This window comes from Pithys albifrons, chromosome 12 (genome assembly GCF_047495875.1).
Source record: "Pithys albifrons albifrons isolate INPA30051 chromosome 12, PitAlb_v1, whole genome shotgun sequence".
NCBI classification, from domain to species: domain Eukaryota; kingdom Metazoa; phylum Chordata; class Aves; order Passeriformes; family Thamnophilidae; genus Pithys; species Pithys albifrons.
Window position 1 is genome coordinate 12483279 of NC_092469.1, and position 19850 is coordinate 12503128.

Below are 19850 nucleotides of genomic sequence, written 5' to 3' on the forward strand. Positions count from 1 at the left end.
TCATATGGTCTCTAAATCTCCTTGAAGGCTTTGCTCCAGAATTTAGCTATTGGGCAGTAAAACCTCCCACATGGCATGTCAGTGATGTGACTGTCTGCCTTTGGTGGCTCTGTATCCGCTTATTTACCCCAGGGTCTGAATGTCTGTGTGCCCCTGTGTGTAATTACTGCTGTTAATCACTGACTCCAGCAACTGTCTCTTGGTGAGCAACAGTAGGACAGTGGTATTTCTCAATATATGCTTCAAAGAACTGTGGTTTTATTTGGAAGTAATGTTTAATAGTGTTCTCTATCTACCCGGATTTTTATTGGCCACTTTAGCATATAAATGCCTAAAGATTTGTAGTTTGTTTTTTCAAGTTTTTTGGTTGGTTGGTTGGTTTGGCTTGGTTTTTGTTGTTTTGGGGTTTTTTTTGACAAACTGTTGTTACCAACAGTGCCCTAGCAACACTTTAGGGCATTTGTTCCAAGTTCAAGGTTATTGTTTGTAAATATATGAAGTGCAATTTACTTTGAAATTAGGAAGCATATGGCTGAAAGAACTTATTTCATTGTGTGGTCTAATTTCCTAATTCTGTGTGCTGCAATCCAGACTGACCCATTCACAGATTGTAAAAAAGGGAGTTCCAGAAGTTAAACTACAAATTATATATCTAAAACCATAACAGAAATATGCAAATATAACTTTGTAGAACAACTCCAGCATCTTTTCTTATGGCCAACAGAACATATACAAATAATTTTTGTAACATAATTAATTGTTAACACGTATAATTTATACCTCAGTGTCAAGCATGCCCACATTGCCATTCTGGACAATTTATTGAAAGTCAACCTTCCTTACATTTTCTTTCCATGTTTCAGCTCAAGAAAAAAAGTATTCTCTTATCACCAACGCTACTTAGTTACTGATACAAATTAAACAGATGCATTAATTATGAACTACCATTGTCACATAGTTTGATCTCAGATTTTGTGTCACAAGTTGTTGTTTATATGACATGTAACTGTGATTAACTTTGGTTCCATTAGTTAGATGGAAACTGTAGTTAAGGGAGCGAAGTATTACAGTACACATCATCTGCATCAGTTATGATATTTCAGCCAGAACAACTGACTTAGTCCTGTAAAACAGCTATGTGAGAAGACAAAAATTTGAAGGTTAGATATCTAAAATCCCAAGCAACAATTTTCCTCAGAAACTTGAAAAGGGCAGCTCTTGATGTTGAACTGAGAAGCACAGTCACCATTGCCAGCTGCCTCAGGAAGCAAAAACGCTCTCTGAAATAGGCACAGCTTTGAAAAAATCAGATTTGAATTATACAACACTTGAGATGGAGTGAGAATGAAATTGCTTTGCCAAAGCAGGTAAGCAACTATTAAAATCTTTCACTTGGAGTTTTCTGAATACAATTTGCCTCATTCAAGTTAACCCATGTATCTCAAATGGAAGGAGACTATTTCACAGCAGTTCAGAGGACCTGAAGATGCATATTACAAATGGAGATGATCTTCTGTAAAACATAATACTAGATTGTCCCCAGAGATTTACCCTACCACTACACATGAACAGTAAGCTTTGGCTTGTGGACACATAAATTGCCTGATTTGCAGTTGATTGAACTACAGATGAGAGGCAAGTAGTTCATGCAATGAACAGATCCAAAACATAAAATTTCCAATCTTCAAATGTATTTCTAAAAATTGGAAGCTATTAGACAGTTTTACAGGTCTGTAACTTCCTCTAAGAGCCCCTTAACTATGCAATATGAACAGAGCATGTGTGTGCAACATGATAAGGTCCTATAGCCTGATCTTAGGTGACTCTCTTTACAATTTTTCTCTTTATTTAGCTTTTACTCTCAGTATACTCAGAGTATCTCCAGCCTGTTACTCAGAAAACAATGGTTTAGATACTATGCTGTGATCCTTTCATTTACCAGCTTACTATTTCTACATTGTGTTTTAGCAGGCTCAGGCTTTTAGAGGTTAAAGTGGATAGCACGGGAAAAACAGCCACCAAAAGAAAGGGCTGTGATACATCACTGCAACAGAAATCAGAGCTAATATGCTATTTGTGTGATTATTTACCATGGAGACAAACTAGCAGCTAAATATGAAATAACCTCAGCCTCACTTCAATCCTCTTGGTTTACAGCTAAATAGAACAATGGCACAATATTCAAAACAAATCCTGCATTCACTCTGTTACTTGTGAGTCATTACAACCTGAGTCAACACACACCTTTAAGAGAAGACATTTTTGTGTGTTGGGGTTTTGGTTTGGGTTTGGTTTTTTTTATTTTACAGTCAGTTCAGAGACTAGACATGTCACTACAGCATGCAGAAAAAATGAACAGGAAACACTTTGGGCTTTTTAAATTTTATTTAATATAACATGAAGAAGGATCCCCTTTCTCAGTGAAAGGTAATCATAAAATGGGAAATTAAGGCCTTGAGTTTCAGGCTTTATAGTGTCTTCTTGTTCCCACTAAACTGTAAAAGTATCTGGGCTAGAAGTCTCTGAATGAACTGCTACATCACAAGAAAACCAAACATAATTTGTCCTCTAGTCTTTCTACATGTATCTATAAGAGCTCAAAGTTATATCATTTTTTTTTCCTGACACGGTAGTAATTTTTCAGTTTCAATAATCAATGTTTAGCTGCTAGTTGTAGGCAGTAATGAAATGTAAGATAGCTGCACATCATACAGGCCTACTTTCATTCTGATTGGAATTTAATTTATAATTCTCAACAAAATTAAACCAAATCAACTGATGAGGTCGTTCTTCAGTCTTCTCCAAAAGCATCCTTAGTCACTAGCTTCCTTCTGCAAAGCCATGAGTTGTGATGGGTATGGAAATGACTACTGCAGCTTCCAGAACAGTACACAAAGTTAACCTGATCACCTGAAACTCAATTCTCTCTTCTTTCAGTTTGCTTTACACACAGCAGCTCACCCACGCTGTCTTAATGACTTCAAGTTCATTTAGTACTGGCTGGCAACCTGAATCAATCTCCTTTAGGTGAAGGTTTATTAATAGAAGAGTCCATTCCTGGGAGGCCTGTCCTTTTCCGGGCTGCAGTCTCTATTTTCCGTACTAGGTCCACATCCCACCGATAGGTGACAAAATTGACCACAGCTCCAGGTGCCTTGCTCCCAACCCGCCCAACTCTCCCCACGCGGTGCAAGTAGTCCTGCAGGGTGTCTGGGAAGTCATAGTTGACCACCAGCTGCACACTGCTGGTGTCCAGCCCCCGCGAGGCAAGGTCAGTGCAGACAAGGATGGACACATTGCCCTTCTGGAAAGAGGCAAAGATGCCAGCTCTAGCTGCTGCTGACATCTGTCCCTGCAGCCTCAGGTGCTTGATTTTGTGGTCATCCAGGATATAGCCCAGCCAGTTGACAGTGCTGGCACTGTTGCAGAAGATGAGAACAGCCCCATCAGATGATGGGCGCTCCTTTAACAACTGCAGCAGCTCGGGCAGCTTGTCCCGGCCCTTGAGACGGACAAACTTCTGCTGAACGTGAGGCGGCAGGCGGTGCAGGGTCTGGGTGGAGAGGGTGACAAACCGGTCCACGTCAGTGAACTTCGCCAGCGTCTCGCTGAGCCCCGCGGGGAAGGTGGCTCCGACCACCACCACCTGTGTCCTCTCCTCGCCGGGGCCGGCCGGCCCGGGGGCTCCAGCGGCCACCGGCGCGTGTGCCAGGATCTCCTCCAGCAGCTCCGTGAACGACTCGTCCATCAACGTGTCCGCCTCGTCCAGCACCATCCAGCGCAGCCTGTTCAGGGCCAGGAAGCGCCGCCGCAGCGCCTCCCGCAGCGCCCCGGGGGTGCCGACCAGCACGGCGGGGCCGGGCGGCGGAGCCCGCAGCTGCCCCCGCAGCCCGCCCTGCGCGCCGCCGCCCGTGAGCCCGCGCACCGCCAGCCCCGCGGGCGCGCACAGCGCGGCCGCCACGGTGCGCACCTGCGCCGCCAGCTCCCGCGACGGCAGCACCACCAGCCCGCGGGGCGCCGGCGGCCCCGCCGCGCCCGCCGGTCCCTCGGGGCGGCCGAGCAGCCCGTCCAGCAGCGGCAGCAGGTACGCCAGGGTCTTCCCGCTGCCGGTCTCAGCGGCGCACAGGGCGCTCCGGCCGCGGCGCAGCGCGGGGATGGCGAGGCGCTGCACGGCCGTGGGGCGGCCGATGGAGAGCCGCTCCAGGCCGGCCAGCAGCGCCGGCTGCAGCCCCAGCTCGGCGAAGGTCGGGCCCTGCCCCGCCTCAGCCGGCGGCGCCTGCAGCGCCGGAGCCGAGTCCTGCAAGGGCTCCAGCTGGAAGTAATCCCCGCACGCCTTCCTGTGCTTCCAGCCCGCCGACACCAGCGCTGGCTGCTCCCAGCGCCCCACCGTCTGCCAGCGGGGCTGGCTCAGCTCCGGCCGCCGGCTCCGCAGCAGCAGCTTCCCGGGACGCGCCGCCGCCGTCGCCTCCCCCTGCCCGCGCCGTCGGCGCTGCGGGCCCCGCTGCAGGCGCTGCCGCAGGGCCCAGGGGATGCGCACCACGGTCCCGGGGGGCTCCGCTGCCCCAGAGCCCGCGGGCCGCCGCGGCAGCAGCAGCGGCAGCGCCCGGCCCAGCGCCATCGCAGCTCCCCACGTGGGCGGCGGCGCTGCCCGATGACGCCGCGGAGGAGCCGCCGCCTCGCTCTGCCCCGGGGAGCCCGGCGGAGCCACGCGAGGTGAGCGCGGCGGGGCCGGTCCCTTGGCAGTCGCCTTTCCCCGCCGGGAGCCGTCCCTGCAGGAGCGAAGGCGGCCCGGGGGGGTCTGGCGGGGTCAGCCCGGCGCCCTTCGCTTGGGGAAGGAGCCCGTGTGTCCGGGGGCATCCCCCGGCTCCGCTGGGTGAGCGCCGGGCCGGGACCCCGCCAGGTCTGACAGGGCACCCACCGCTCCTCCCCACCAGGGACGGATCTGGGCGTTTGCGGCAGGAAATGACATTCCATGGCTGTCCCCCATGGCTTTCTCTTTCAGGTAGTACCGCAATAGGAATGACGGTGAACACACCCCTGTGTTTTAGAGGAAAGAAGATCCTGGCTCCAATGGTGCGAGTGGGAACGCTGCCAATGCGTCTTCTTGCCTTGGACTATGGAGCTGATATCGTGTACTGTGAGGTATGGACGATGAGCAGATGAGACGGTCTTATCTGATAACACTATTATTAAGAAAAGTACAAGTAGACTTTGTTTATTGTAGGACTTGTTCTCCTGGCACATATTTTTCAATTGAAAAAACTGGAGAAAGAAAAATATGGCTTAAGGCACAATTTGATAATCTTAGTTAATTTATGCAGAACACCATAACGATTTCTTCACGTTGCTATTTGTGTTTTTTGTTTGTTTTGTTTGTTTGTTTGTTTTGGGTTTTTTTGGAGTATAGTCAGAACTTTGATGGAAGTTTTAGACTGACCTTCTGTCTCACCTGATTAGTTTTGTGCATCCATATATATCCCCTCACAGCACTGATGTCCTTTTTGCTTAACCACTTTTCTCAAAAGAATTGAGACTCCAGTTTGCTGCAGATGCCATTAGTAGGACTGCTCTACTTCCAGCCTAAACTGTTCTGTGATTCAATACTCTTATGTTCATATGGTCTGTTAATATTTTGAAACTTCAGTGTGTTATATATTGAACTCTTGTTTTAATTTGCTTTTTTTTCCTGTATTTGGTCTCTCTAGATAATTAATTAATAAAATGGGCAACTTTTTAGAGCTGGCTGGCTGAAACACTTCAACTCACTGAGATTTTTTTTATCCTTCCTTCTCAGGAGCTGATTGACATAAAGATGCTGCAGTGTAAGAGGGTTATAAATGGCAAGTATAGCATTTATTTTGATAATACCTGTAAGCAATCTTTTTGTAGTCAAGAAAAAAGATAATTACTTCTTGCATTTTTCTAGTGATTACAGTGATGTACCAGAACATAAAATCTCTCTAAACTTTACCTAGGGACTTAAAGTAAACTGTGGGGGGAGGAAACAGTGATGTGCAAGAAATGCACTGCAGGGACACACAGGGGGTAGGGTGCCATTAGTTCTGCTGTTCATGAAGGGTTCTTTGATAGCATTTAATTTATATACAAATTACACAGTCACATGACTTTTTATGTTTACATTTGTACATAATTATTGTCTGTTTTATCATTTCTCATTTTATACAGAAGTACTTGAAACAGTGGACTTTGTTGCACCTAATGAAAGAATTGTTTTCAGAACTTGTGAGAGGGAAAGGCAACATGTTGTCTTTCAAATGGTAAGAAACCAACTGCAGGCAGTCTCCTAAAAACACAGGTAAAACAGGACAGTGCTAGTAACATGCTGATCTAAGTCTAAAGCACCTCCCTGTATTGCATACTGGCAATTTCTTGATGCTTCAAGTGGAGGTGAAGTTTCACACCACATGTGTGGCAGAATTTCTAATCTGTTGGACATATTCAGTCAGATGCTACATTGTAAACTCTCCTTGCAGCTGCGTTCAGAGGAGGTGATTAGGATGAATTCTGTGCTCTGTTCAGCAGCTCGATTTTATAAGAGGTATCTGATTTATTTCGAGATGTATAGGTGCCAAAAATCATGCACTGTCCTGTAAAACAGTCTCACTGGAAAGGCTGAACGAAACAGCATTGTTTAGTATAGATAAGGGAGGATTAATGTTGCCTTAGCATTGCACAAGTGGATTAAAGGTTGCCAGAAAGACAGTAATTTGCTCTTGGAGACCACTCTGTGTACGACAAGAGATGATGGAGGTGGAGGGAGGAAGAAGCATGAACTGCATTAGATACTGAAAAGACCTTTTCCAATTGTTATGGTAGCTCTGAAATGGTTACTTGTAGAGATTGTAGGATTGTTAGCAAAGCTTCTTATGAACATGAGAAAGAGATATCTGTTGCTGATGGGCTAAGAACATTTGATTATTGCTGTACGTAGGTAGAGTGGACAGACCTCTCTGAAGCCTTTTTTGCATCACTTTTGTCATTCAGTGACTGACTCTAGTCCATGCTCTAGCTAAGTGTTTTAACTCTCCAGTGTGCTGTGAGTGGGTCTCTGTCTATAGTAAATGTTTAGAGCAAATATAATTATGTTCAAGTGATCACCTCTTTTTTATTTATTAGTTTGTGATGCATTATAATTATCAATCCTCTTGTTTTACTGACAGGGTTCAGCAGATGCTGACAGAGCCCTGGCAGTAGCTAAGCTTGTGTAAGTCATCCTCTCTCATTCCCTTCCCATAATGGGTTTGTTTGGGGTTTTTGTACAGAGGAATTATTGTGGAAGACAGTTTTTTGTGATTGAGAGGATCATGGTAAGTCTTCATAGAATCAGGAGAAGTTCTGTAGGAGCCACACAGTGAAGTGTATCTTCTGGAAAGGCCAGTGGTATAATGGTATAACTGCAGCTTCTGTTTAAAGGAGTTCTTGCTCAAAGCAGCAGTTGGATAAATTCTGTACTGGGGTTGAGGGCTTTTTACTGGTGCAAGTGTGTCCTTGATCTCCTCAGTATCAAATTCCCCTGGGTATTGCACAGCTGCAAGTAAGACCAATATGCCTGCAAATGTCTCCTACTGTTTGTGGTTTGAAGCCTACAATAATGTATGGTGTAGAAATGAAAAGTAGCTTTCAAAAGGTGTTTTTAAGCCTTCATTTAAGTGGATGGAAGTTTCAGCAGGATTTGATTTAGTGACAGTGCTGAATTTAGTCGTGGATCTACTTAGTAGATACTTAGAGATACTTAATTCTATATAAACATATTTAAGATGAGTATTTGCAGCTTCTGCACAGCACTGGTAATTGAAACCAGTGGACAGACTCATCTTCAAATCACTTCTAAAATGGATATAGATAAGTGAGAAGATAGAAATTCAGAAGTTCAAATGAATAACACCTGAAGTTCTCATTTAAGCTTTAATAATGATGGAACAAGTTACCTGGAAAGATTTCTATTTCCTGATTCTTGTTTGGATATGCTAAAAAATATTTTCATTGTTTCCTCCTTTTTCTTCAGAGAGAGTGATGTGGCTGGTATTGATATCAACATGGGGTGCCCAAAGGAATACTCTACTAAGGCAAGTGGATTTTGATTACTCTTAAATAAGCTTTTTATTTTTTGGAGGCAGGATGTGGAATGCATGGTCTGGTTTTCTGGGTTGAACAAACTCGAGTAATAAAATTTTGATACAGATAAACCTGATTTTACTTTTTTGTAATAAGCAGAAGACTCCTGAAGTTGTCATGGCCCTAATGCAGTGAAATAACATAGTCTGTTAGAAATCTCTCACAAGAAATCTCCCATAAGAATAGGTTTGGACATATCCTTAAGTGGGTAACCATGTATAAAGTTTGTAAGCTCAGGTTGGTGTGGACTTGTACTGCTGAGCAAGGAGTGGTTGTATTTTCTTTAAGAAAACCACTGAATATTGAGAAAAATGTGAGATTGTTAAATTGTATTGTACAAAGTTGGGTTTATTAATGTTTTCCAGAGGTCATTAATTTGTTGGATAAGGGAAATATGTTCTGCTTAGCCTTAATAAAAATTGAAATCACAATTTGTCATCTCAGCAAGTAAACAATCACAACTTAGCAGTGCTGAATTTAATCATTGGTCAGTTTTGAGTGGAAGGGGTTTGGCTCACTTATAACTTGATTTTATTGTTTTTTTCGGTTAAGTGCATGCAGTTCTAAATTACTCCTGTATCATCTGTGGCTAAACCAGGGCAGTCAAACTGGTCATCAGCACTATTAAGCCACTTAGTGTAGAGATAAAGGATCAATGAATTGGACCATGGTGCTCCATTTTGATGTCAGATGTTCCACAGACTTGTAATTAAGAACAGCACATCAAAACACCCACCCTGTACTGGGGTGAAAGATCAGAAATTCAAATGCTGGTGAATGGTTATTCTCCAACAGGAGTTCTGGACCAAAAAAGCTTGTACAAAAATGTTGTTGGCCTCTGTATCTATGTATGCAGATGAACTAGTGCAGAAATAACAGCTAAAACACTAAATAGTTTATAATTAGGTTAAATGTTCATTATTTGTGTTCATACAGTAACTTAATTTGTCTTTAGTCTCTTTTTTAAAATGTAGTGTGTGGACAGAAATTGCTGACATCAAGGCCTCTCAAATGTGGTATATAATGTTAAAACGATAAATCTCTTCAGATGTCACTTTAATGAGGAGAAACTGGATCATTACAGATGCTAAAAATAGCTTTTTGAAATCCTGTCCATAAAGTAATGGCATCAAGTTGGTGCCCTGAATTACTACTTAGTTACTGAGATACAATTCTATCAAATGTTGTACCAAAGTGTTCACTAATGCTCCAGTATTTCAGATTTTACTATTTTTTCCTTCCTTTTTTTTCCTTTCTTCCCCCTTAGTATAACTTTTCACTTTTTTGCTGGTCTGCTGTTAAGCAGAAATACTGAGCTGAGAAATGTGTTTGCCTGGTGCATAACAACTTCTGTGTGTTTTCCCAGGGAGGAATGGGAGCAGCACTGCTGTCTGACCCTGACAAAATAGAGTCTGTAAGTACCACCCTGTGGCTTTGGAAGTGCCATGGAAGGTATTGTGCACTGTGCTCCACCGCAAACAGGACTGAGTTGTGTAGAAGACACATTTTTTAAACCATTTTTCTGAGGCCTATGTGGTTTTCCATGAATTAGTCAATGTGGGTGATATCATCCAGAATGAAAATGCAATTTGTGAAACATAAGGTGATGAAAGCTGAAAGGAAAAAATTTTGGAGTAAGAATGTAGCAGCTTTCCTTCCCCTCTACAACCATTACATTTTGGTTTGATCTTCAAAAGAGAGGAAAACTTGGTGCTCAAAAATTTGGAATTGCTCCTTTCAATTTGTTAATAGGCAGCAAAATCTTAGGCATTAAAATTGCTGTTAGCCAACTGCAGAGGGATAACTAAACTCATATCCTGCAAAAGAGAACTGGAATTCCAGCTCCAAATCAAGCTTCCATATGATTAAAAATTATTTGGTTTCACATTGGAATCCTCAATGAGCCTGACACTGAAAACTTGTAAGATGTGCTTATGATGCTATTGTTAGAAAAATATAGTGACAATGTTTGAATATTACGTCATTTTAATTTGATTTATATGCAAAAAAAAATACAACTTGAAAATACTAAGGAGGTTTTGTGATCGTTTTCTTGGGTGTTACTGTTTATTTTGAGAAGAGTCTACTGAGGAAGGATATGAGTAGACTGTGCAAGGTGACACTAATTGCCATCTGTTCTAAGTACAAGAATTTGAGTGCAGCTGTAACAGCTCATTTCTTTATTGGGAGCCTGGTAAGTGCAGTAACATTAAACACAATTCAAGTTCATAGGACACACCACCCTGAAAGCATTTATCTGCACTTCCATCTGTTTTGTGTAAGAATAACATGCATGATACTATCTCAGAAAAATGGTTGAAAAGAAAGGCTTTTTCTAGTAGCAGTCAGGATCAACTGGTTTCCACTCCTTTATTTAGAGAGCTACTGGATTTCTAAGACCAGTTTTTGTGTAGTTATAGAGTTATTTAAACATAGTAAGGTCTGTTGGACTTAAATTCAACCTGTGAAGATTCTTTCCATAGCTCAGTTCTTAAATGGTTAAACTAACAACCACTCATTTGTCTGATTGTTCTGAGCTTGTTGCAATGAATAAAATGTGCTTTGTGTTACATATGGAATTCAGTTTTGTTTTCTTTTAGAACATTTAATGATGTTGCTTGATACTCCCCTGATTTTTTCCCAGTTTGAAGGCTTTCATATTTTTAAATTAAAATCTCTTTTTAGGGAATACTTAGTTTAGTTTTTATGAGAAACTCACAACTGGAATATAATAAGATGACTGTGAAAACAGCTGCATGAAAATGGAAAAACTTTGGACTTCTTTTTGAAATTATCAGAGCTCACTGGTCACCTCATATTAAAAGCAGTATTGAAATTCCAGCATGTAAAAATCCAGTTGAAATTAAAAGAAGTGGAAATAAAATGGTTTCAGACTAAAAATAGGGTTTTATATCTGTTGGGTAAAATGATATTTTCATTTACAGATTACATGTGTGTGTCTGGCATGTAAGATTCTTTATAGAATAGTAAGTAGTGTTACATTGTTCTGATTTCTTTTATCTTCAAGAGAGGGGAGAGCTTCAGTAATGTCACTGTTGTGATCACATTTGTCTTTTTTTTCCCATTTTTCAGATACTGACTACCCTTGTTAAAGGAGTTTGTAAACCAATAACCTGCAAAATCCGCATCTTGCCCTCAGTAAGAACATAAATCATTATCTGTCTGCTGGTTTTGGGATGACCCACAGATACTTCTCCAGCTTTTGTGGAGAAAATTTGTCTTACCTTTTTTCCATTCTCCCTTTCCCCAGAGCTGTATAAGACAGGCTAATGCAGCAGGGTGCCAAATTTATTTCTTTCTTTCAAGAGCATCTTACCTCTTTGAACATAGACTGGGACTTTCCCCCTTTTCCACTGGGTCTTTTGATCCACTGATCACATGTGAATATCATTAGAATTTTTTAGATACTGGTTAACATTTTTAAGACACATTTGAGAGGAACATTTATAGATGTGTGATTGCATGTTATGTTGATTTCTGAAGGTATCCTCTTACTGAAAAGCATTTTAATTACAATTTACAGAGCAATCCTTAGAGAGGACTTGCTAATCAAGTGTTTTCTATCATTTTCGAATGATAGTCTGTAAACCTGCTGGAAAATATTCTCCTTCTACAGAGTATTATGTTACCTGGTTTGAGAAAGTTTGCAATGTATAGTTTCAAGGAGTCATTGAAAATGGAGTCTCATTTTTTCCATAGTATGTAGTTCTTTAATTGAAGTGTATATTATATGGTTATGATGTTGGGTGTTACTGGTGAAATACAGGAATCACATCCCTCGAGGGAAGAAAAAACTTCCAACATTTGTCTGTACAATGATCACATGATAGTTATTCCTTTTACTTTTAATTAAAATCATGTCATTCTGTCTTATCCCTCAGGTTGAAGATACTGTGAATCTGGTGAAGAGAATAGAAAAAACTGGTATTGCTGCCATTGCAGTCCATGGAAGGTAAATTGATTTTAGGCAAGAAAGGCTTAGATTTTTCAGTTTGTTGATGAATGGAGCACAGTGTGATATGACTAAAGTATACTCTATATGCCAGATGGAACACATGGATCTGATTTCAACTGTTGATTGGTGTTGTAGAAAATCAGGCAACTCTTTAGGCAATTGAACTGTTTGCTGCTGTTTTCTGAAAAGTTTTGTCTCAAGGACCAAATAAAACTAAAATTATCTTGCATGCTCTGTATCTAGAAAAGCCTTCTTAGCTGGATATGGAATTACAGTAACAATGTTTTAAAATATATTTGGTAGGAAATAATTCTGTAGCATTTAAAAAAACATAGAAAGTTTTATCAAGTATGTAAAATAAATAAGTGGAAACAAGTATATCTCAGTACTCCATGTGTCATGTCTACTGTGATTGAGAGATCTACAAATTCCCCAGGAAATCTTTGGTCTTGTCTTTCTTTTGTTTGTTGGAAAGGAAGAAGGAGGAGAGGCCTCAGCACCCTGTCCACTGTGATGTGATCAAGGCCATTTCTGAAGCCGTCTCCATTCCAGTAATAGCAAAGTAAGTTGGACTAATCAGCTTCTTCTGGCCACATACCTGTACCTAACATGAGATTTGCAAGTGCAGGACAAAGATCCATGAGTAATTAAAACAGTGTTGTTAATTTTCAGTGGAGGATCTCATGACTTCATCAAAGAATATAGAGACATTGAGACCTTCCAGGAAGCAACAGCTGCCTCATCAGTGATGGTAGCTCGTGCTGCCATGTGGAACCCGTCTATCTTCAGGAAGGAGGGGTTTTTCCCCTTGAAGGATGTCATGCAAGATTACATCAAATATGTATGGGTTTTTTTGAGATCCTACTTGTTGTTTAACATTGCTTAGAATTGTAAATCCAAATCTCCCTGGAGTATCCTAACTCCATTTCAAAGACTTGGTTCTGGGGATACTTTAACTTAGTGCACGTGACAGGAGTGTTGCAAATCAGCCACTGCTTCCTCTGTTTTGTTTTGTTCAGAAGTGAAAAGTTCAGAAATCTGTATTCAGTTTTTCCTGATCATTTTTTTGTTATGTATCATGGTTTTTAGCCCTGGTTTCCTGGAAACATTTATGAGGCTTACAAGGCTATCTACAAATATCTAGACACTTACAAATATGTAGACCAACTCTTTGGAAGTTTCAGTTGTACAAACTGAACAGAATATTACAAGCAACATACAACATTGAACAGAAAAGTGAAGGAATATGAAACACTCAATTGCTGCTAGATTCATTTTTCATTAATTGCTTTTCACAAATACTGTCAGTTATTCATGGCAGGGGAACAAAGGCAATGATTTCCAATAAAGTAACGCTGTACTGTAGTACTGTAGCTCCCTTAGCTGAGTCATCTAGTATATAAAATTGTGTCTATTATTTAAAAGACACAATTTTAATGATGTACTAGTAAATTAATCAGAAATCTGTAGCAATTATTTGGTTTTTTTAAATTTTAACTAGCCATTAACCAGTTACTTACTAACATAACAGTGCATTGCTGGTTGGTGATGTAAACTGGTCAACATAACTGGTCTACTTATTCATAAGTATATGAATGAGTAGAACTTTTGTTCATGAACTCATGCCAAAATAATCAGATTATAGTCACATTCCTGAGTGGTGTTGAATATATTATTGAGGAAACTGCATTGTTTGCCTTTCAAAAACGATTTTGAAACTTATCAAGAGACCATGAGCAGAATATAAGATCAATCAGGTAGGTGTGTTTTTAAATACTTTGTCTCTCTTCTTCAGGCAGTGAGATATGATAATCACTATACCAACACAAAGTACTGTTTGTGTCAGATGTTGAGAGAACAGTTGGAAACTCCTCAGGGTAAGAAGCTGCATGCTGCACAGTCCACACAGGAGATCTGGTAAGCTTGGGCTTCAGAAACAGGAGTTGTACTCTCTGCTAAACTTGCACACCACTTCTCTGTCAGTAGCACTGCCTGGCTTTTCTTACCTTCAGAGGAAGATAAAAACCACCAAAAATGAACAAACAAAATCCAGTTAGTGAGATGTGAAATAACAGTAAATTTTCCAGGTTTCCTTCATACTCAGGTGTTCAATCTTTAACCCTAAAACTCTTTATATTGAACATACTAATTTGAGTGATGCTTCCCTGAATGACAGGCATTTAATGTTTGCATTAACTGATCAAGGAAAGTTTCAGGATTCTGTAGTGTTAGTCTGGGGGTTAATAGTGTGGAGCTTGTCTTCTTCCAAGGATATTTATTTGTTTTAACTTTCCCTCTTGCATGTGGGGTTTTTTTATGTCATTGGAATGTTTATAGCAACATGTTTGTTTTAAGTGAACATTCAAAACAATGTATGAGGATTGTCTATGTGGTACTTCATGGCATTTCCTCTGTCCTGCTCTTCATACCAGAAATTTGCTAAAGAATGGTGACAGCCTTTTTGAGGAAATGTAGTAGCCTTAATGAATCTTGTCATCCTGGACGTCTGGATGTGATTTCTCAAGGGGGGGATAGAAAAGGAAGAAGGAAAACTTTGAGAGAAACCATAAAATAGGCAAGCAATTAAAGAATTCACATAGAATTAGGGGAATTCAGGTTTGGACCCATCCCAAACTGAACAAAATAAAGGTCTGATATGTCTCATATTTGTGTAGAGTGATACAATTATCCTTCTGATGGAATGGAGGGGAAGAGTTTCCTTGTTTTTGTAAACAGTCTGGCACTGTTTCATATCTTATGTGTATGAAAATGGATAGAAATGTTTAAAGTTTGAAATATTTTGCAAATGAATTTATTGTATTCCCACAAACCCTAATCAGCATTTGTTCATGTACAAAATGAATGGAAATACCTGCAATCCTTTTGCCAGTTTATTGCCTTTTACCAATTTTGGCTTTCTATAAATATTTCTGTCCATGATTATAACATTACAATACAATGAAGGGAATTTGTATTTCATATATCAAAGGAGCTATCCTTCATTATTTGTAAAGGTGCAGTGGAATCCATGAGCAACATTTAAATTTTGCAAGTTACTTTTCACTTTGGCAATGTAAAGAGTTGAAAACTTTTTAGTGTGGTGACATACTATCTATTTTGGTTTCAGATTTCCAGGTTGGAAAAAAGAGATATATAAAAAGTTATTGTATAGGTGTATAGATAGAAACTGAAACAATCTTTTACAAGTTCAGATAAGTCTTAGCCAAAAAGGGTGGTGGGCTTCTCTAGTTCGTACTGTGTAAAGAAAAGAAATTGTAAAATAAGAATCAAGCCTTTAAAGAGGTAATTAGAGGAGTCACAGTTTATACACATAAACAGTGGATAGAGATCTAGTGTAAAACTGTGGGGTTTATGTGCTATGCCTAAAAATTCTTTAGGGGCTCCCAGAATCGAACTTTGTCAGTTTTTGTACATGTGATGCAATACCAACTTCCAAATTGGCTTAAGCAGCGTGTGTGCCTGAGGGGGAGAGAGACAACTGAACATTTATAGCACTGCTGTCCATCAGCACACTCAGGCTTTGGACCCCTGTTATGAACAGCCTGTTTCATGTCCACAGGACTGAAGAACAGCCTGTTATTTAAAATGCACCTTTGCATCTTCAGACAGAAATGGCACATAATTCTGCTGTCTCCTGGTGGTGAGGGCAAGTTACAGCCACTCAAGGTTTAACCTTGGGACTGAATGTAAGAGAACAGGGGCTGCATTTCGGGCTAACCACTTACATAACAGTACATAATAAGCTGCTTCACCTTAGAGGCAGAAGTTTGCATTGTCCAGCTTCATTGCTTCTCTCATGGAGCTCTGGAGATGACTTGGTGGCCACAGTTCATTTTGCCATTGAACAGCCTCATACCAAAGAGCTTTCTCATAACTATTGTAAAAGGCTTTCATCTGCTGCAGGTTTTATTGCTGTTATCATCTGCAGAAAATTAATAGTCTCAGTTTTTCAAAGTAGATCCAGCCTGCCAAGGACATGAAATTTAAAAGGACTTGAGGCTCTTCTCTTTGTCTCAAATCCTGGTTGCACTTGAAAATAATATTCTGAAGTCAGAAAATCTGAGATTTTTAGAGGTTTGGATGTTACAGTGTTTATTGCTCATGGTATTTTTAAATACTATAATTAGAAGAATAATCTCTTTCCTACGTTTTACTCATATTGCTCTTGTGAAGCTGATGCACCAGGAGTCACACAGAAATGTCTTTTGCTGACTCATCCATCTGCAAGTTATTGATTGAACTCATAACTTGAACATTCTGCCTGGACTGTCAGGCTGCAAATTGCATATATAGTCCTGGAAATTAGAACATTCTTTCCCTATTTGTAGCTCAAAAGTGTCTGATAAGAATTGAAAGAGAAGCAATATAAAGGCACTGTGCAGAATATAACCACACCTTCACTTGATTCTCCATACAGATATACTCTCTTTAAACACACCTGATTTCTCTCTTTATCATAATGTGACACAAAAATTTATAAACCAATCTCTAATACAAAGGAATTCTGTTTGAATAGTGAAGTATTTGAAATGGGTGACTTCTATGAAGAAACAACAGCCATTTTTGAAGCAAAGAAAACATCTTTAGAAACTGAGACACAAGATGAAGATGAGCAAGTTGACGATCCAGATGTAATAAAAATGGCTGTTAGATTTGACAAGTAAGCACACAAATGAAGTTTTTCACTGTCCTGCATCTGTGAATAGTAACAGTTTGTGCCTTACAGTTTTTGAAAGTAATGATTTGCAAAACAGCACTTACTGAGTAAATTTTTATTAAGCCATATTAGTACATCATTACATAATCACAACTCCTCCTTTGCTATTTGGATGTTGTAAGATGTTCTGCAGTTCCAGGCTTTCTGTTACTTGAGTTATCTAATGAGGAAGCAGACTTTTTCTCATCATTTGAGCTGTAAAGTTAAACATCAAATAACTGGTACAAGTAATATAATAAGCAGCACTGTCTGTTTTGAAATAGAACTTTGTGCACAGTTGTTGACCATGAAATTTTCTGTCTAGGCGAGAATATCCACCACAGATTACTCCGAAGATGAATCTTCTGGAATGGTGTAGGAAAGAAAAGCATCCGCAACCTGTTTATGAAACTGTGAGTCAATGAAGAAACACTTTCAAAATTTTTCCTCTGCCTTGTCTATGAAATCAAGGTAGTAAGGAAATTCTTCTTCCCAGTCTGGCATAGCTGTTTGAGTAAGCAGTTTCAGAAATGGCAATGCACATAAAAATTAAAATAGCAGTTTATTTTATTAGAACATAAAAAATCAAAAGTCAGACCTTCCATCTGGTTTTGATTCATGTGTGAAAGAAGTTGCTGTAACTACAGGTCATTTTAGAGAAGCCCATGACTGACCTTCTTCTACTGATTCTGTGAAGTAAAGAATTTAGACTTGGAATGTTTTCCCTGTTGTTGCACACTGTTGTGGGTAGGAACTATATGGGACAGAAGCAGCTGTTTGGTTAGATGGAGGCATTATTTGATTATTTTTTATTTTTGTTAAGGAAAAAGTATTTGCAGGTTGGGCAATTTCTTCTTATTTTTTAATGTTAAATATGTGGTGTGAATTATAGTGATTTTAAAGCTTGTTACTCTTATCTTTACACCTGTCAAACAATCTTGATGTTGTTTCTTCTGTAAATTACATGACTGGTTTTTTACCCTGTCCTTTTTAATTATTTTTTTCCACAGATTCAAAGACCATTGGATAGGTTGTTCTGTTCAGTAGTGACAGTAGCTGAGCAAAAATACCGATCAACTCTGTGGTAAGCTGTCCTTAATGGTTTTCCAACCAGATTTTCGTTTCTGAAATGTTGTTTAAAACTTGCAGTAAAAGGATACTCCAGTCTATTCAGGCTGACTTTGATGAAGGTAAACTAAAAACTACCTTCTAAAGCTACCTCTGGGAGGGAGAAAGGATTAAGAATTGCTGAGAATGGAATGTGACAAGAGGAAGGAATCATTAGCATAATCAAGTAAATCATTACAGATTTGAATTCGCTTTCTGTATTAATTCACAAGCTGTATTGGAAGGGGAGCAAATAGGTGAGTCTGTTCAATTCTGTATGTGATGAGTTCAGAAACAAAGCAAAGGAGGCAGAGGGGAATGTTGGAGGAGGTTATGTCTTCAGCCACCACAGCAGATCCGTTCCCAGTAAGAAGTTGGGATTAAGTGTCTGCATACAGTGAGGCAGAGGACAGTGCAGTGGCTTCTTGGAGATCACAGGTAATTAGCAGTTACATCCAGGGCTGCTCTAAAGTTTCACAACACTATTTTGTACAACCATCTATTAATACTGGATTTTGACTTGAGGCATTTACACCTAAGTCAATCTTGATTTACCTGCAAAGCTAGAGCTCAGCGTTAAACATTTTAAAGAGGACAAATGTACACAATTACTGCTTTGCAGCCTTTCTGTTCAGAGACTTTAGGAATTTAATCTCAGCTGATACGAAACCTTGAAGAGAAAATGTTTTCAAACACTGAATCTCACAAATGTGTGATCTGCAGTACCTCTCAGAAATAACAGACTTTTTATTATTCTGGAACAGTTCCTGCTTTTGTCAGTGCCAATTATCTTGTTCGCCTGCCAGAGATATATTTAAGCCTGAGCCTCTTTGAAGAAAATTGATCCTTCATAACTCAGTTAGTTTTGTTGAGTGATCACATTTGTAAAAGTTAACTTTCTGAGGATGGTGACCACTTGGGCCAAACACACATAGACTTCCTTTGAAATGAAGAGTGTTTGAGACACAGGACCTGGTAGAAACAGAATTTCTGTAATATTATGTCAGGAATAACGCATCACCACTTGGCACCCATCAAGATTCAGATAATTTCTGGAACCAACCTATTTTGTTCTTCTGCTGTGACATCACTACAAATGCTGTTTGTTTCATGATGTTGCCTCAGAGACAGGAGAGATTCTCTTGGCACGGCAGAGACTTCAGTTTCCACTTTACCTGTGCTCTGTGTGTTTGCTCCTCAGGGACAAGTCCAAGAAACTGGCCGAACAGGCTGCAGCCATTGTGTGTCTGAGAACATTGGGTGTCCCAGAGGGAAGGCTGTGTGAGGGGGAAAACCACCTGATGAACAAACGCAAGAGGGAAGAGCAGGAGCGCTTGAATAACAGAGACAGTGGAGGGGATCTTGCTGAGCCTTCCCAGAAAAAAGCTAATTTTATTGAAGAAACTTCTGACATGAATGTGCCTAAAATGCCACGATAGCACGGAGATGAGAGGTTACATGCCTATGCAGCTACAAATTAACTCCTATTTGTATATCTTGCTGTTCACATTGTATTTGGATTCTCTCAGAGACAGACAAATTCCGCAGTTGTGAAAAATGCCAGTGAGATGTTTACTGTTCACTACTCACTTGTCCCTGTGGTGCCTTTCAGACAGGATAAATTTGGAACTTGATTTTAAAGAAAATAGAGAAGATTATCCCAAATAATAAATTTTTTTTAAATATCAGGTATTTTCAAAGCAATTTTGTCACTGGTTTTATTACTTGTTATTAAGAAGTCTGTGGTGTGCTGGTAAGAGATGTATGAATACATCATCCATAAGCAGATGGATTTCTTATGGAAATACATAGTTAATCAGAAAAATTAACGTAGGAAAATAATGAGTTTTATACATGTCTTGCAAGCTTTGTTTACACCCATCATGTATAAAGAAAATTTTTTTGCAGAGAGAA

At 40.1% G+C, this 19850-nt stretch overlaps 2 protein-coding genes across 2 annotated transcripts; one reads left to right on the forward strand and one right to left on the reverse strand.

Moving 5' to 3' along the window:
- Positions 1-802: 802 nt before the first annotated feature.
- On the reverse strand, positions 803-4691 carry DDX28 (DEAD-box helicase 28). The gene has a single exon (XM_071567433.1). The coding sequence runs from the start codon at positions 4616-4618 to the stop codon at positions 3014-3016; it is 1605 nt and encodes a 534-aa protein (XP_071423534.1). The 5' UTR covers positions 4619-4691; the 3' UTR covers positions 803-3013.
- Positions 4692-4985: 294 nt separating this feature from the next.
- Positions 4986-19626, forward strand: DUS2 (dihydrouridine synthase 2). The gene is made up of 15 exons (XM_071567434.1): positions 4986-5142; positions 5795-5840; positions 6187-6278; positions 7182-7225; positions 8027-8087; positions 9503-9550; positions 11230-11295; positions 12039-12109; positions 12588-12674; positions 12785-12953; positions 13908-14029; positions 16650-16793; positions 17155-17242; positions 17840-17913; positions 19138-19626. The coding sequence occupies exons 1-15, from the start codon at positions 5020-5022 to the stop codon at positions 19373-19375; spliced, it is 1473 nt and encodes a 490-aa protein (XP_071423535.1). The 5' UTR covers positions 4986-5019; the 3' UTR covers positions 19376-19626.
- The last annotated feature ends 224 nt before the right edge of the window (positions 19627-19850 follow it).

Bases quoted from the DNA above. Each gene is read 5' to 3' on its own strand.
- DDX28 (XM_071567433.1), bottom strand. From the start codon at position 4,618: ATGGCGCTGGGCCGGGCGCTGCCGCTGCTGCTGCCGCGGCGGCCCGCG.
- DUS2 (XM_071567434.1), top strand. From the start codon at position 5,020: ATGACGGTGAACACACCCCTGTGTTTTAGAGGAAAGAAGATCCTGGCT. The intron at 11,296-12,038 runs GTAAGAACATAA...CTTATCCCTCAG, and splicing joins AAATCCGCATCTTGCCCTCA to GTTGAAGATACTGTGAATCT. The intron at 12,110-12,587 runs GTAAATTGATTT...TTTGTTGGAAAG, and splicing joins GCCATTGCAGTCCATGGAAG to GAAGAAGGAGGAGAGGCCTC.